This window comes from Haemaphysalis longicornis, unplaced genomic scaffold, assembly GCF_048455015.1.
Source record: "Haemaphysalis longicornis isolate Haplotype H1 unplaced genomic scaffold, Haemaphysalis longicornis Haplotype H1 scaffold_3, whole genome shotgun sequence".
Lineage (NCBI taxonomy): Eukaryota > Metazoa > Arthropoda > Arachnida > Ixodida > Ixodidae > Haemaphysalis > Haemaphysalis longicornis.
The window spans coordinates 23,020,079-23,036,439 of NW_027526335.1; the positions used below are offsets into that span (position 1 = coordinate 23,020,079).

The 16,361-nt window shown below is 51.5% G+C and overlaps 1 protein-coding gene and 1 pseudogene across 7 annotated transcripts in view; one reads left to right on the forward strand and one right to left on the reverse strand.

The window, feature by feature from the left end:
• Cv-c (RhoGTPase activating protein) overlaps window positions 1-16,361 on the forward strand; it is a 405,466-nt gene that overhangs the window by 357,925 nt on the left and 31,180 nt on the right. For all 7 annotated transcript variants that reach the window (XM_077702628.1, XM_077702633.1, XM_077702632.1 and 4 more), the window contains 3 exons: window positions 4,032-4,092; window positions 6,713-7,130; window positions 15,940-16,206. In XM_077702628.1, coding sequence (XP_077558754.1) covers window positions 4,032-4,092; window positions 6,713-7,130; window positions 15,940-16,206 — 746 coding nt within the window. The remainder of the gene's footprint in view (window positions 1-4,031; window positions 4,093-6,712; window positions 7,131-15,939; window positions 16,207-16,361) is intronic.
• LOC144174142 (protein FAM107B-like) lies at window positions 243-800 on the reverse strand (annotated as a pseudogene).

Genomic DNA, 16,361 nt, shown 5'->3' on the forward strand with positions numbered 1-16,361 from the left:
AGCTGTGTTACTTGGCTTTTCGTCGTGTTCATTTTTTCCGCCGTTTTATTTATTTATTTATTTATTTATTTATTTATTTATTTATTTATTTATTTATTTATTTTGTAACGAAGAAGAGAGGTCCGGGAAGGAAAGAGGGTGGGGAGGAGGGAGAGAGAAAATACATCGGGGACTATGTACACGGGTGTTCTTCGACAAGATATATCAGCAGCAGCAGCAGCGGTTGTGGTTGCCGGCAAGCGGACACCAGCACCCAACTACGACTTAAAGTCAACAGGCATAATGTGTGGGAACAGACGCGGGCGTGGACCCGGAGGAACTCGGACTCTTCGGAGCTGGGAAGCTCAGGCTTGATCACTTCGGACTCTTCGTGCAGCTTGAGCTTGTTGGCCTGCTCCTCGAGGCGCTTCTCGAGCGCCGTGCGTCCCTTGATGCGCTCCTCCTCGAGCTCTTTCCGGCGCTGCTCGTCCTTCATCTTCTCCATGGCCTTCTGCAGCTCCGTCTTCTGATCCAGCACGCTCTTGCCGATCTTCTGGTTGAAGAGCAGCTCCCTGTGCAGGCTCTTCCGCTCGGCCGACTCGGCGCACGGGTTGGGCAGCTTGCGGGGCACGATGAGGCCGTCCTCGTTGGAGTGGGCCAGCTGGGCCTCGTTATGCGTGGGACCTCCTGCGGCAGCCATGCCGGGCATCCTCACCGGCCGACGCCGGAACTCGCGCTCGTCCTCGGAGTCGCTGTAGTCCGGCTCCGGGATCATCGCCGGGAAGAACAAGTTTCGTACGCGTTGCGTTAGCCGGACGCAGGGGCAGCGCCGCTTGCCACACATGATCTTCCTTTGCTCGACCAGGCCGAAGCTGGCCTCGAACTGCGTAGCACCACCGCTCTAAGGAGCGGGTCCAACGTGAAGTCAAGCGGAGGTCATCTAGTCGCAGCACGAGGGTTGTGGTGGCGACGGCGATGGGCAGGGCGACGAGGCGACAACTGAACACCCGCACCCACTATGCGTAGACTGTTTTGAAACGAAGAAGAGAGGTCCGGGTCAAGGGATTAAAGCTCAGGCCGAAATTCAAGCTGAAGCAGGGCAATCCCCACGGACAATCCCCACGCATCAAGCGCGCAGCATGCACAGCGTGATCGAGTTCAGTTCTGGCTGCCCCCTGCTTCTTCGGCTGCTTGAGCTCCTTCGGCCCCCGTCGCTTGATCCCCTCGGTTCCTTGGCTGTCTAAATAAACCCCACTACAATTTATTTATTTATTTATTTATTTATTAACAGTGAAACTTGTAGCACCGCACTCCGGAAGTCTATTCTACACTCAAGAGAAAAAGAGTATTTGAAGCAGTCTAGGCGAGGCCAGTAGGTCCTTACTGGGTCACTATAATTCGGTGCAGGCTTTTTATACGCGTCTTCATTTATTTTCTTTTGTCCCCTTATAACTTGAAACAGTAGCTTCAATCTCTGTAGAATACGCTAGTTGGTACACTACGACTGGACAAACTGCATGGAAGACAAGGACAGAAGAAGGCGCATACAGAAACAAGTCGCTTTCTTTTGTCCTCGTCTTCCGCGTAGTTTTTCTTATCAATCTCTGCTTTTCTTGGCGTAAGCTTGAAGCAGTCCCAGATCACATAATTTTAACATAACTGTAACAAATTCTGTCATGCGGTATAGAGATCAAATGAAGCGCACTGTTCTTAATTTTTTTTTTATCGAACCTCTCACTCAGCAACTGCTGAGTAGGCACGGAATGGGCATACTCCAAAATGGGGCGTGCAAATGTCTTGTATGCAAGTAATTTACTCTTTTTGGGGCATGTTGTAGTTTTTTTTCCCCGCAAGTAGAACAGCTTTATATAGGCTGTGTGTTTTAGCTGTGTGTTTGTGTGCGGGTTTTAATCAAAAAATTATTTCCAGTTTATAGCCATACGACAGTGCAGATTTTTTCTTGGTTATATGGGTGAACGTTGTCTTTGAATAGTTAATTTTCATTCCCCACTGTACGCACCAATCATGCGAAGCTTGAAGACATCGGGCAATATTGATTTGGAAATTTGCATTCGTTACAGGGGTGTAGATTAAACAGTCGTCGCCAAAAACTTTGATATTAACAGAGTTTCCGACAGCTGTGGCAATATCTGTTATGAAAATCAAAGACAACAAAAGCCCCAGAGCAGATATCCCTGTGGACGTACACCGGACAATACATTTTCGATGAACTGGATGTGTGCAATCCCCAATGCTTGCTTTCTGCTGACGGTCTCCCAAATACGTGACTGTCCAATTCATTATATCTCAACTAATTCCTAGTTTCTGGAGCTTTAAAATCAATTTATTGTGAGCAGCTTTATCAAAAGCTTTCGCAAAACTTACTGAGATGGCGTCAATGTATTTTCGAGCTTCCAGAGATAAATTAAAATCATAAGCTGTTTCTACCAGCTGAGTAACAGTTGGCAATCCCTTTCTGAATCCATGTTGATGGGGATAAAAAAGATTTTTCGATTTAAAAAAAAATAATGTTCCTTGCTATTAGATGTCCTGTGACCTTGCTACACAGGGAGCTGAGCGAAACCGGACGATAGTTATTCACATGGATACAATTGCCTGCTTTGAATATAGATTTTACAATCATTGTGCGAAAGTTTTGTAGTAATATGGTTATTGGTAAATAAAATGACACCCGTTCAGCATCCCTTCACAAAAATTCGCTCGGAATTCCTTCTCGTCGCCTTTTTCTGGTCTAGCCCTACCATGTGATTGGACACGTCTTCCTGTGTAATCGAAAAAGGTCTATTGCGCAAACGCGCAAACAAGCCTGCCACGCATCCACATGATTGGTTTAATGTTTTGTGAAAACCGACTGAAAGCAATGGTTGAAACAGTTGGCTGCATCTGCGTCCTGTTTTATATCCATTTTTATCTGTCTGATTTCCGCCTTTTTATTTCTCAAGTGAAGCCAATAATTTTGAAGCAAGCTCTCCCAAGCTTGTAAAAACAGCAAAGCAAATAGTTCATGAACCGGCTATTCATAGAAGCTAGTAAAATAAAAACATCTTTATATGGTAGAGGACAGCATATAACAGTGTTCACGCTAGCCAAGCGGCTACAACGTATACTCACTTCACCGCGTTGGCCCGGTGATTTGGGCTGTTAGGATGCGCCAGAGAAGCGTGGCGGCCTTTTTTGAAAAAATACGACTACAAAAACCAAAAACGAGTGAACAAAAGCACAAAGATTTATCTTATGCACCAAAGCAAAAAAGGAACAAAAACGAAAGAAAACCCACAGAAAAGTAGAACAAACGAACAAAACCCAAAAGATGCGTCTTATGGGAGCACTATCACAAGATTAAGAAAGAAAACCGAAAAACACAATGGGCACCCAACCCCCAAAAGAGACAAGCACGTGCGGTTCTTCTCGTTGGATGTAGTGACTCGTTGGATCTGGTGACGCGTTGAATATAGTGACTAGGATGGATGTACAGACGCGTGGGATCTAGCGACTTTGGTGGTGCACGTCTTGACTTGTTGGATGATCTGACTGGGGTATCACGTGACCTAGTGGATGTCCTGACTCGTTGGATGTAATGACCATGAGCGGGGAAGGACGCAGTGGAATGCCGTGGACAACAGAACGAGTGACAGGCAGCCAAAACCGCTGCTGAAGCGAGAATATGCATGAGTACTGAGACGGTCAGAACGCAAAGCACCGTTTGCACGGTGTGCGAGGAACATGCAAGAAACGCTCTGTTGCGGACCTCTAGAGCCGTAGCAAGGCATCCGTATCGGGCCTAGCCTCATGTTTGGAAGTGAATTGAAATGGGTGCTCGTGCATTCCTAAGGTTTCAACAATGAATCTTTCAAAAAAAAATTTTTTCATTTTGTTGTCTTTTATTTCTAGTTTTCTATTGTGGCAATAATGTCCGGTTGTTATTTTGTGTATTTTCGTCTACGTGTGTTCATCTTGTGTCGTCTGCTCACAAGTGCTCCGCATCAAAGCATTTGCTTCACGCGATTCTCTTTCTTGTGTCTCTGACGCAGGCGTCTCAACACCCTCAACAAGAGCGCCCGGTTGAAGAGCGACGGCCTGGTGAAGCAGTCGGTAAGACGTGCCTCACTTCCACACGTGCTGTTTGCGGGGAGAGGTGGAGGGGGATGGGGGTGGAGGGAGCTGCCTTGCTCGTTGCGACAGGGGTGCGTGCAGCGCCCGCATAATTGGATGACCCCCCCCCCCCCGACACGTGCGTTCCGTTAACGCTCGCATTCCTCTACGGCCGTAATCGCCTCGTTTTGGCGGATTTAACTGCACAACGGAGGGTTAAGTGTGCGTTGCGACGTGTGCTTTCTGTCGCAACAGCGAAGGCGCGTGTCACTCTGCCCGTATGGTGTCCAACTAAATAAAGAAATGCAGCGAGCCTTGCAGCGAGGTTATCTTTCTTAAATAACGAAATATTACTGTTTTATTTCCTTCCGTCGTGACTATTTCGTAATTGTAGAAAGCTCGGGCGGGATGCTGTGCGACGCTGGAAAACTTTATCAGGGAAAAAAGGAAAATGAAATAGAACTATAATGCCGTGTTTTGTAGGTTTTCCGAATTCGCTTTCCGGCCCAAGGTGTTCCGTCGGACAGAGGCTCAGACATAACTGCGATCCCCCCTCCCCACTCATACTCCTCCTCCACTTTTCATATAAACCGTGCGCGTAATTTATCCTCGTGAACATAACGGGTAACCCCGAACGAACCAAGCAGTAGCTTTATGTTTCCACCCGCTTTCTGGGGTATTTATGTCAATGTAATTTTTTCCTGTGCTTGGGGGTGGTTTTCTTGGCTGCTTTTGGCTGCTTTTCTTGGCTGCTTTTCCTTCCGAGGTTTTCTTGGCTGCCCTTCCCCAAGCACAGGAAAAAATTACATTGACATAAATACCCCAGAAAGCGGGGGGGGGGGGGGGGGGGGGGGTGAATCGCCCCGCCGGTAGCGTAGTGGTTATCGCACCAGACCGGTATTCTGGAGGTCGTGGGTTCGGATCCCACCTGGCGGGCATTTTTTCTCCGCTTTCTTTCTTTCTTTCCAAATTCGTTATCTGTTTCAATGACCTACCACAACCTCCCCTCTTTGCTTTCCGAGGTTTTCTTGGCTGCCAACCCTTATTTCTGTCTTATTTCTACGAGCCCCTCATTTCCTATTCTGATTCGATATATATATATATATATATATATATATATATATATATATATATATATATATATATATATATATATATATATATATATATATATATATATATCATCTCACTCTCTCTCATCTCCCTCTCTCACTCTCATGAATTGCGGAGCAATCCTCGGCTTCAGACAGGAACGGAGGGGGGTTCTGTTCCGTCAAGCCCCTTTAACTGAAGTGAACGCGAACACAAATGTAGTTTCAGAGGGGGAAAAGATGGCCCGTATTCGGGGCACGAGCGACGGCGCAAAGTAAGTTCTCTCGTCTCAGGTCTTTGATAAGATTACAGGGCACCGCGCTTCACGCGCTTATATTTTCCGAACGTGACTCCCTCAATGGAGAACGTCGCTTACAGTTTGGCAGGCATTGCGGCATGTGCGCTATAGATGAGTGTGAGTTTAAGAGACGCGAAAATTCGCTCGTCACATTTCCAGTTGTTGCGCGTAGGCCTACGCGGAATACTTGTCAGGGGATTAGCCAAAGGGGGCCGACAGCCAGGCAGATCTGCAGGGTCATCTATATAGTGTGAACTGTCAAGGAGAATAAGTGGTGTAGCGGCCGATGCTAAGCGGGAAACTTAATGCAATTAAGGACTATGTCACCAGCCACGGCACTATCCGAGGCCGACGACGTGGACGGAAGGGGCTGCATACAACTCCTCCCTGCTTGCAGATCAGGAGACGTGGTTCGGACGTGCTAACCAGCGACAGGTCCACGCCTGGTCAGCCGCTGGCGTGGGGCATGAGTCGAGACACGGGGTTCTCGTTACACAACCAAGCATATTTACTCGTAACAGCACAGACAGGAGATACACTCGCGAATAAGGGCAGTCACACTGTGTGCGACACACGTCATTTGACGCCCCTTTGGGGTCAGAGCTGACAGCAGACCGACACAGAAGAATGCATTGAAGACAAAGTAAAGAGGGCCTCGCCGATACGAGCCCAACAATGAGGCGGCAGGAAGAGGAAGCGGGACTATGCTAATAAAGGACCGTTAAAAGCACGCACGCGCAAACACGAGGCACCAATAAGAGGCGAGTATACAAGTCCGTGCAGTTCACGTAAGGAAGTGCGACAATAGGGAAGTACCACGGTTAGAGAGAGTCCGGAGAAGAGTGGAGAAGGGCTTATCTTCCGTGGTCGAGGTTCTGCCCGGAGGACGTGTCAGGCTGTCCGTCGTCTGCTGTGGGGCGCCGTTGACTAGCGAGGCGATTCGGGTGCACTTGGACCGCTCACTCTTCTCGGTAAGAGACGGGATATTGCGCTCATCCCGCTATTGATGAACGTGAGCGGAGGTGGAGGACGCATACGTGTCAGAGGAATGACAAGACCTTCCTGTTTAGTGAGAGCGTGCGATGTGTCGCGAATGTCCTCGTATTCCGCGTTGTGACGGTTTCTTGGAAAGAGGAATTATTACCTCGATTTGTGCGCGTGTGTTAGTGTGGCTGCTTCGCTGCGACGGGGAGATGATCCGTGGCGGTGTCGGGGCACGCGCATGCGCAGATGCACCAGGACAGCGACGAGGAGGAAGGCCCCGCGCTGAGCTACAACTGGCAGTTCCACCGCAGCAGCCGACGATGGTCACGCGTGTCTCCGCCGCTGCCCGTGGTCGTCACGCCCACGGGCAGCTCGTCGCGCACGCCGCAGCACCTGGCCCAGCAGCAGCAGCAGCAGCCTTTGCCCGCTGCCGCGGAGGCGTACAGCTCGCACGACAGCGTGTTCCTGGACGAGCCGCGCAGCAGCCCCGAGAGCCGGCTGTCGACGAGCGACGAGCGGCTCGTGGGCACCGCCGCCGACCTGGAGGGCTCGCCGGGGCCCAAGCTGCGCCGCAGCGGCTCCGAGCGCATTCGCGACGCCATCCTCCGCAGGATGGACAGCCTGCGCGGGAACCGGCGCCGAAGGAAGAGAGGCGCGCCTCAAGGTGCGTCTCTTGTTCCCTCCCTTTCCAACCCGCTTTCGATCGCGGGGTTCAATCAGCGCAATGCGATGACTTTGCCCGGGGACAAGCGAACGAAATTCGGGGGTTTTCCGCTAGAGCCTGAGGAGCACTTTCTCCGCCCGATTTCATTGATTTGGTTCGGGACACTCGGGCCATGTCGCTGTCGGCGACTGCCGTTTCGTTCATAAGGCTTTTCACGTTGGGCCGTTTAAGCGTGATGACATTTATAAAGCTCACCCGAAGGATTCCGTGGCCGTCTGTGCGTCCGTAACCCGACAGAAGGTGAGGAGGTCTTTTACTCTCTGTCCCAGAACGCATCCGTCAACAGCTGCGGGCAGTAATTCAGTTGCATTCTGATCTGTATTTTTGTATTGTTTAAGAAGTAGCGGTATAGCGAGCTGCGCTTCCTCCGTTCCAGTAAAAAGTTGCCTTGGTTGAACGCTGGGAAACCGGGTTTGTTGAGCGGTAGCTCGGTTCTGAACAAGCGGCTGCCATGCAGCCTCCTTTCTAGCAGCGACTACGGCATCTGCAATTGCACCTGAATACACAACACAGACGCTGCTCGACGCAGTCGGCAGTCTTTGCGCGAACGCCCAGTAAACTTGCATGCCCCCAGCGCTTCCTTGTATCGTTTTTTGGTGGCACGCACCCTATGATTTCTGCCTGTCGCACTCTCCGCAACCTTCCTTTTTGAATGAACCAGCGATTAGACGCTTTCACTCCGCAATAGCCCGTGAGGCTGAGCGTGATGGTCAGATTGACGGAACGAAGCGTTTTATGGGTTTCTACCTGGATTAATCGCTCTAAAGTCTACCTGCGCTGAATACCCCTTTAATCTATACTGTTATAAAAAAACTGCGATCAGTAGGGTAATGTTAAAGTGAACTAGAATTCTAGTTCACTATAGTAGTGTTTCGTCTTTCCATTTTGCTAGAGCCCCTGACCAAACGGTGCGTGCCGCCACCGCGACACCCAAGTGGAGGCAAATGTGATAACAATGAGCACCCCCCCTCCCCCGGCTCACTTAATTTACAGTGCGACGTCTGTTAAATAAGACGCCTGACAATTGCGACCCGACTCAGTGCACAAAAACGACATGGACACATCCCCAGAGCAACCTAAATATTTCCGCAAGCACGACAGGCGTGTTGTTGCTACACGGCGTACTTAATGTTTTAAGCACAACTTCCCCTGGCCCATGCTAATGGCGTTTTCAAGTAAGTCGTCGGTCGACGAGCGGCAAAGAACTCCCTCGAAGAACAGGAGGATCACTGAAGAAAAGAGTGCGATACCGGCGTGAACACGCCCTCGTCGTGATCGGGTGGCGTTTTTCTTGCGCTTTCACGGCTGGTGGAAGGTTCCGGAGCATATGATCATCCCGCATTCGAGCAGGGGTTATGTCGAGACCAGGCGCCTGTTGCGAGCGCAACAACCCCGGTGCTGCGTGGGCTTCGCGCTGCGCGAACTTGTTCCGACCTGTCTTCTGCGGCAAATCGTCATCCTTTTTGGACCACACGCCGGGCCGAAGTGCGTCGTTACGCGCCGGTGCCCACAGAGAGGAGCCGATCGCGCGCAGATGGCTCCATGCTCGGCCAGTCGTGCGCGCCCGCTAATGGCACACGCGTGCCGTGCACTCTATAATTACAGCCAGTGTCCAATTAGCGCCACTGTGTAATGAGACAGCCGCACTGCTGTCGTGGCAGCCTCCCTACATGTGTGCTCCCCGGTGGAGTAACGACATCAGACCTGTAGATCTGCACTTTTCCGATGTCTGGACGGCACACTCGGAAGGTTCCTTGCACTTTGACCGTGGGTTCCGCTGACATTGTCCGCACGAATGAAGGAAGATAAGAAATCTGCACGGAATTCAGCAGCCCGCTGCACTAATACGAGTACGACTACAGCGGCGACGCATTCGACTTAAGGGAGACTCGTTGAGAAGCCGTTGCGTTGCCCTGTGCGGGTGACCCGTTGCGTTGTGCGTCACGTTGAGGTATAGCGCAGCCCGTGAGTTGTTACATTAGGAGTGTCGTTTCTCCTGTCGGGAACTGTTTTGGAGACTGTTGGTTCGTCTACGGAGTTCTGTAACGAATTATGTCGAGCGCATGTGAACCATGTGGAACTATTCGAAATTTCTCTTGCTGAAGGGGCAGTTTCGTAAATTGTTGAAACGATCTCCGCTGAACTCCGTTAAGCTCGTAAGCACAAAAAATGCGGCTTAACCGCCGCTCGCAAATGATTGCGCAGACCATTTCTCCGGCCAGTTGCCACCTGAAAGCTTACTGGCGAATTGGCCTTCCTTCCACATTGCCCGCGTAGTTTGGCCAAGGGAGTGTTCACCCAAAAGGGATGCGCAGGTCTCTCGCAACCAAGTCAGACCTCGGCGAGTATACGAAGACAGGGGGATTAATAATAATTCGGGTCAAAACGACGATCATCAAAGAAAAAAAAACTGCTGAAGTGCAACTGTCTCCAAAGAACTCAGCTCGGCTGGTAGTATGAGTGCACGGGAGAAGTATTAAATCGTTTAGACTCATGTCGTTAGTATCCGTGCGTAGGTATATGTCTCTCACGTTGCGTGCAGGCGAGGGCGGACCCGATTAGTATTGGAAGTTTGACAGGTTGGACGCACATGATGTTCAGATTGGACAGGGGAATTTCACTTGAAATTGGCAACTTAGCCCTCATTCACACAGCCGTCACCTTCTCCGTCACGGCACCGTCACGTCAACAAAAAGCGACGTTGACGGAACGGAGAAGTGTTCTGACTTGATCCACACGGGAGCTTTCCGTCAGATTACAGGATCGTCTGCCTAGTGATCAGTTTAGGCTAGAATTGAGAATTTTTAATCTGAAAAGTAAAGAAAATGGTTTGTGCTCACTTTTCGCTAAATTTAGCCGTAAAAATTTGTTTTTGATTTGCTGGTTTAGCGCGGGGCATGGTCCCGTCACGTTGACGTGACATAAACGTAGAGCTCGGCCTCCCGTCACCGTCACACCGTTTTCGGCGAGAAATCGGTCGAAAAACGGCGCCCATGACGGAAGACGGTGACGTGACGGTGACGTGACGGGGTGAAAAACGGCTGTGTGAATGAGGGCTTAGGCTGCTCCAACGACGAAGGCAGACTCTGTGTTAGCTGTTTTTGGTTTTGCTCTCAAAAGGTGCATTCTGCGGGCGCTGGAAGTATAGCCATCCGTGAGTACCGGGTGGCCGGTAGACGCGCCCAGCCCGCGGTTAACGTGCTCGGCCGCCGGTCGGACGCGAGCCAAGCTTCTGCTCCGCTTATGAATGATAAGACCCCTTCTCTTCTATTTCGTACGGCACCGTGCCCGGTCATAATTGCGACCGCAGGACGCCGCGCGACGATGCCCTGTCCCGCGAAACTTTTCTTGTCGGACTCTGTGGTGGGCGTCTTGAACGCGGTCTCCTTATCTGGGCGGCCGGCGCCATTAGCGCCGGCTGCGGGCCGGCTCGTGACGAATCTGCTTTCTCTGGTCGTTAACCTCTCGAGGGTCATTAGGCCTTAATGAGGCGGCCGCCCCGCCTCCTCCCCCTCTCTCTCTTCCTACATACCCCCGCTTTTGAGGTCGCACCTTGGGGGGCCGTGTTCCGCCGCTTTCTTTTAATCTCCTTTCTCCCCTTTAATCTCGTGAATTCACTTTTTCATCCCCCAAAGTCGCCAACGCGTTTTCTGTTGTTTTTTTTTTTTCTGGGTGGGGGGTTGGGGGGTGGATGGGTTTAAGAAGACTGGCTATAGGTGTATTAATTTTTTGTACACTTGCTCTTGCTCGTAATGTTGGTTTTTCTGGCGCCTGTTTTCCTGGTTATGCAGCGCGAAGATAACTGAGCAGCGGTCAAGTGTTCCCGCGCACGCGAACTTGGCTCGAAGTTTCGGCGTGCGGTTGCGTGCCCAGCGCACTTTGAAGCTCCGCTGATAGAAAAAAAAAAATGTGTGGTGGAAAAGAAAAATGCTGTGGACAAGAACCTTAATTCTGCGGGCGCAAGGTAAAAGGAAAGATCTTTAACAGCAGGGTAGTTAAGCGAGCGAAGATAGTTTGTATACATAATGTTGCTGAGTAAGGGAAAAAAACGACAATTTTATTAAACATAGCTAATGAGGACGCGCTTTCTGGGCGGCGCTTGTTAACGATGCGTATAGTTACACTCGGTGCGAGTGAGCCTGAATATGTTGTAATGCCTGGAGAAAATTTGTTGGGTAAAACTCTATCCGCGAGGCGGTCGAAATTTGCTCCTTAATTAATCTGCTGGACGGAGCCTGGAAGCTTGGTGCAGGAGGGCTCGCTTTAACACTTCTAATTCGATAGAGCAGGCTGGTGATGCTTCATAGCATTGCACGTAACGAAAAAAATTAGCGCCCTTCCACTCTGTGAAGAGGGATGGCCTGCAAAGCTCGACGCAGTCCAAGGAGTGCACGAAACAAAACACGTTTATCGTAATTTGGGATGGAGCATACTTCCTAGCCAATTAGCTGAATGAAACTCTGAAGGATCCAACGTTCGAAGCCGACGTTCCATTCGGGGAAGAAGCCTACGTTCCATTCGGGGAAGTTCCTCTTCTCCCGGGAGGTACTCGCAGCTACTTGGCCAAGTGAATTTGAGCGGAAACGGTGACGACGGGATTTCGGTCGTTTTAGGGGGCAGCCCTTTGGCAGCCGTTACCTGGGCTTCGCGGGAGCGGTGTCAACCGAGTGAGCGAACGCAGCAGCGACGAAAGAAAGGAAATACAGAGGAGCGTCTAGCGAATGGTGAAGTGGAGTACGACACGTGCGGCTACGGCGTCATCTCTCTCACTACCTTTCCCTCACACATGTCTCATGCATCGCCACCAAGGAGCGCCCTCCCACTGACACTTTTCCCAGACGCTGTTCCATTCTCCGCTGATCCAAACCACGTGACGTTTGCGCGGGAAGTTGAAACACGCTATACAGCAACATGCTGGCTGCTCCCTTGTACGTGCGGGGCTATTCCGAACCGCATGACATTTGCTCGGGAGGTTCAAACACGATTTGCAACATACTGGCTGGCGGCGGCGGCGCCCTGCGAGATAGCAGCAGAGTAGCTCACGCCGCCGTGCGTTCGCTGATCACGCGGACACTTCCTGAGACGCAGCAGAAATGCGCCGTAACCGTGAAGACTGCAGTTTTAAGTGCGAATGCACTTTATAAGCGACCCCAAACCTTCCACCGCCGGCGGCGGCGGCGTCCGCAGTCCTCCTCTCCCTAGCAACGGCGTGGAGCGGAGAGGAGCGTCGGTAGCAACGGCGCGGTGACGTCACTTCACCACGTGACCGCGCTCCCTCCGCCTCCTCGCCGTGGCTGCGCGGGTGCGCACCGCTCCCCGCACCGCTCCTCGCGCCGTGACGTCATGGTATGACGTCACAGCGCGCCTCCTCTCCCCAGCAGCTGCCGCGCGCCTCTCTCTCCACCGTGACGTCACACTCTCTCCTCTCCCCCTCGCTCGGCTGCAGCTGCCGTGCGCCGCTGTCCCTCTCCCCTTGCGCTCGCCTCCTCTCTCAGCCACCTGGCTCGGCGCGCTCGGCGCGGCGTACCCCCCTATATATGCAGCGATAAACTGCCAGACCTCGGTGGGTCGGCTCGCGCGCGCTCACGGGCGAATGCCAACGGATTTTAACTTTACTCCCCTTCATAGCATCACCCCGTGCATTCGCATTTAACCATGTTCACCCTCGGGGAAATGCTTGGGAGTTTTTTTTACGCCCGTCCGTGCTTCTGTTTATTTTTCGCAATCATCTGATAACCGCACTACCGCGCAACTGACCAAAGTGGCATCGGTGGAGGCGAGGGGGAAAATAGTTGTGAAAGAGGTGTTAGGGGTGGTGAGGAGGAGCCCCGGAGCGGCGCCGAGTAAATCGATGACACCGGAATAAAAACGGGGGGGGGTTAGACATATACTGCCTTGCAGTAAAACTTGCTCAAATAAGAGTGCGCAACTAATTGAAATTTTGTCCGTTTTTGTTTACTATTATTTCACGTTGTGGCCATTTTTTTAATGGCAGCTTGCGCTTGATATAAGGTTCACAGGTACGGTAGTGGTAATGCACTGCTACACGCATGCGCCAAAGTGCCATTTTGATTGGGATACAGTTTTCGCTATTAAAGCCGAAGCGTGCGAGCGACCAGGCCTCGGATCTGCGCGCTGACCAGTCACCGGCGACGTTATGAACATAGCCTCCGTTGCTTTGGGTATACAGTCGAACCTCGTTAATTCGAACTCGAAGGGCTCCGAAAATTTGTTCGAATTAACGGAAGCTATTTAAATAGACATAACTTTGCCGGGACCGCATCGTCAGTTCCAATAAACCAGAAGTTCGAATTAAGTGAGTTCGAATTAACGAGGTTCGACTGTACTAGATACCCGCCGCGGTGGCTCAGTGGCTAAGGCGTTGCGCTGCTGAGCACAAGGTCGCGGGTTCGATTCCCGGCCGCGGCGGCCGCTTTTCTGATGGAGGCGAAAAGCAAAAACGCCCGTGTGTACGAGATTTCGGCGCACGATAAAGATCCCCAGGTGGTCAAAATTAATCCGGAGCCCTCCACTACGGCGCGCCTCATCGCCTGCGTTGCGTCGGCGCGTTAAACCCCACAATCAATCAAGACTGTACTAGAATTCGCGGCGCCGCTATCCCATGAGAGGGTTACTCCACACGTGGCCACATCAAGTTGGCCCTGGATAGGGCAACTCACGGGGTGCCGGAAAAAATGAGCGAAACTGATTTCATATGGTCTAACGTGATTGGCTGCGCTGGAGAAAACGTCAACCTCCGCCCCTGAGGGTAAAATGAATGAATGGATGAAGATAAACCCAATCGGAGGTTTTCTGGCACACCGTGGGCTATGCTAGTTGCTCCTCAGGTCTTGCAGCACGGCTTCCTCGGTGGCGGGAGTTGGAATAGGCGTATGCGGGCCCGCAAGATATCGCGGGCTGTGCGGAAAGATCAAAAGTAGGCTTATCGTACGTTTACGTTTGTCACTGTCGAAGGTAATGGGTGTCGTTGCCTGTTAACCGAGTTGCTAACCGAATTCGCATAGCCAGCCCACTAGCTTGACTTCGTATATTTCTGCGCTCAGGCTTGGAGTCTAGGAGGCATCGGCTACTGCTCGCGTTCATGAGAATAGAGTGACTGATGCAGGAAAAGCGGGCAAATGAGCGGGGGAATCGACGGTGTGACTCCGTGTGAGCAACGCAACTGCGCAGGGGGATGCGCTGCTTGTGCCATTTAAGTTACTGTACTACTGAATTGTAAGAGACACATTCTTTTCAGCCTTAAAAGTGCTGTATTTTTCTTGCTTCCAGTTGAGTGATTGCCTTCTTTTGGTGCTAACTGTAACCTGCTGTATTTTTTTTTTGTAATCCCCCTCCCCCTTACTGCAATGCATTGTAATGTAACGCTGCGGAATAAATCAATGCTAGTGCGAATTTCGTCGTACGGAGAGGAGGAATTCACTGTTTCCTTCCCTCTTTACAGAAGGGGTTGCACAGTCAGGCTGGGAGGGGGTAGAACTGACACTGCAGCATGCAGTGGTAGGTGCCAATGGGGAACTCGTGTGCAGCAAAGTAACCGTGAGTGAGTGACTCGGGACGTCCTCCTCCTCTCTCTTCCCCTCGCCCCATCGTATCGTCCGGCAGTCACCGCGCACATATATGGAGGGGCGAGGGAATGGGGAGCTCGAAAGCCTCAGCCTAACACACATTGATTGAGAAATGAAGGTGTGAAGCAGAAGAAAGTACAGTTGTCCACAGTCTTAGCTGGAGCAACGCCCTACCCACTGATCCTCTCGTTCTGCTTTGGTCTAAGGTAATTTAGTCATGACTGCTGCATTTCTCTCAAGTTTACGGGGGCACTTAAGTCATCCGCATTCGTTTGAACAGCTTATCCTATAGGAACTTTTGAGTTATTCCACGCCAAAGTCAAATTTGATGCTCCAGCTAAGCCTGTGGACGACTGCACACGTGGTTCGAAGTTCAGTTTGTGCGTGATCCTGCAAATTCCAGCAAAAATCCGATTACACAAGGCTTTGGAAGCAATATCACGTACAGGTTAGTTGGAGGACGGATGGAACTCCGTTTTGCTGTTGTTGCAGAGGAGCACTAGGTTTCTTAGATTTGTTATTTTAGACTGCGTAGAACTGCTGTAGAACAGGCCACTTTATTTATTTATTTTTGTCAGAAAATATTTATTCTGTCCATGAACTGCACTGGGCTATTCTTCACTGACAAATACGATAGACCAGCTGATCGAGCTAGCGTGCGCGGGTTTGTTTGTTAGGCGGGGGGGGGGGGGGTGAAATCTCTCCGTCTGTCGTTAATTAATAGGGCGTACGAGGTTTCATCAAGGTGTCTAAGTAAACATGAGGGCTATATGAAAGCTGCCTGTGTACCCTTCCACCGCTTCTGTTTCACATCCTGCAGTGTGCTTGCCAATTGCTAAAAGAAGAGGTCATATTGTCTTGTTTAAAAGTTGCGTGGGGCAGCGTTCCTCTAAATGCTGTTCTACCAGCAGAGTCGGGTATCACGCCGCTATGAGCAACGAAAGCCGTATCGCCGGTGTCGGACCTTTTGGATGACTGGAAAACCGGCTGTGGATTAGTTCCGGTACAGTGGTTCCGGAGTGCAGGATAGCAGTGCAGGCAGCGTTGCGAACGGGCATAACTTCCGATCAGTGCTGAAGTTGGCATCTATGTGAACCCTGCGCCCTCTTCGCCTCGACACCCGCACGTGGCGACGTTGACGGCAACGCGTCGGACGACTGCAGGTTCCTGTGCCGGCGGCGATCCCGCGGCGGGCGGCGGTCCCTGGTCCAACCACTTGGGCCCCGAGAACCACGCACTTAGTGACTCCGAGTGCTCCCCCCAGCTGGGACACCGACGCAAGGCGGGCAGCTTCAGGTCGAGGCATAAAAACCAGCAGCAGCAGCCTGCCTCGCGGTGGCTTTCGGCAAGCTCGGAACACGGCCGCGTCAGCGTCTACGACAACGTGCCGGCTGGTGTCGGCGGCAGTGGCGACCCGCCGGGCAGCCAGGGTGAGCACAAGAAATTTGTGTCTTTAGGAACTAATGCCGCTAGAGGTATTTCTCTCTCTCGCCAGAACCGTGTATATTGCATGCTCCAGTGCCTCGCGGCCAATGTACAGAAGGGACAACACTAGGCGCTCGCGTGCTCATACTCTGCGGTGTCC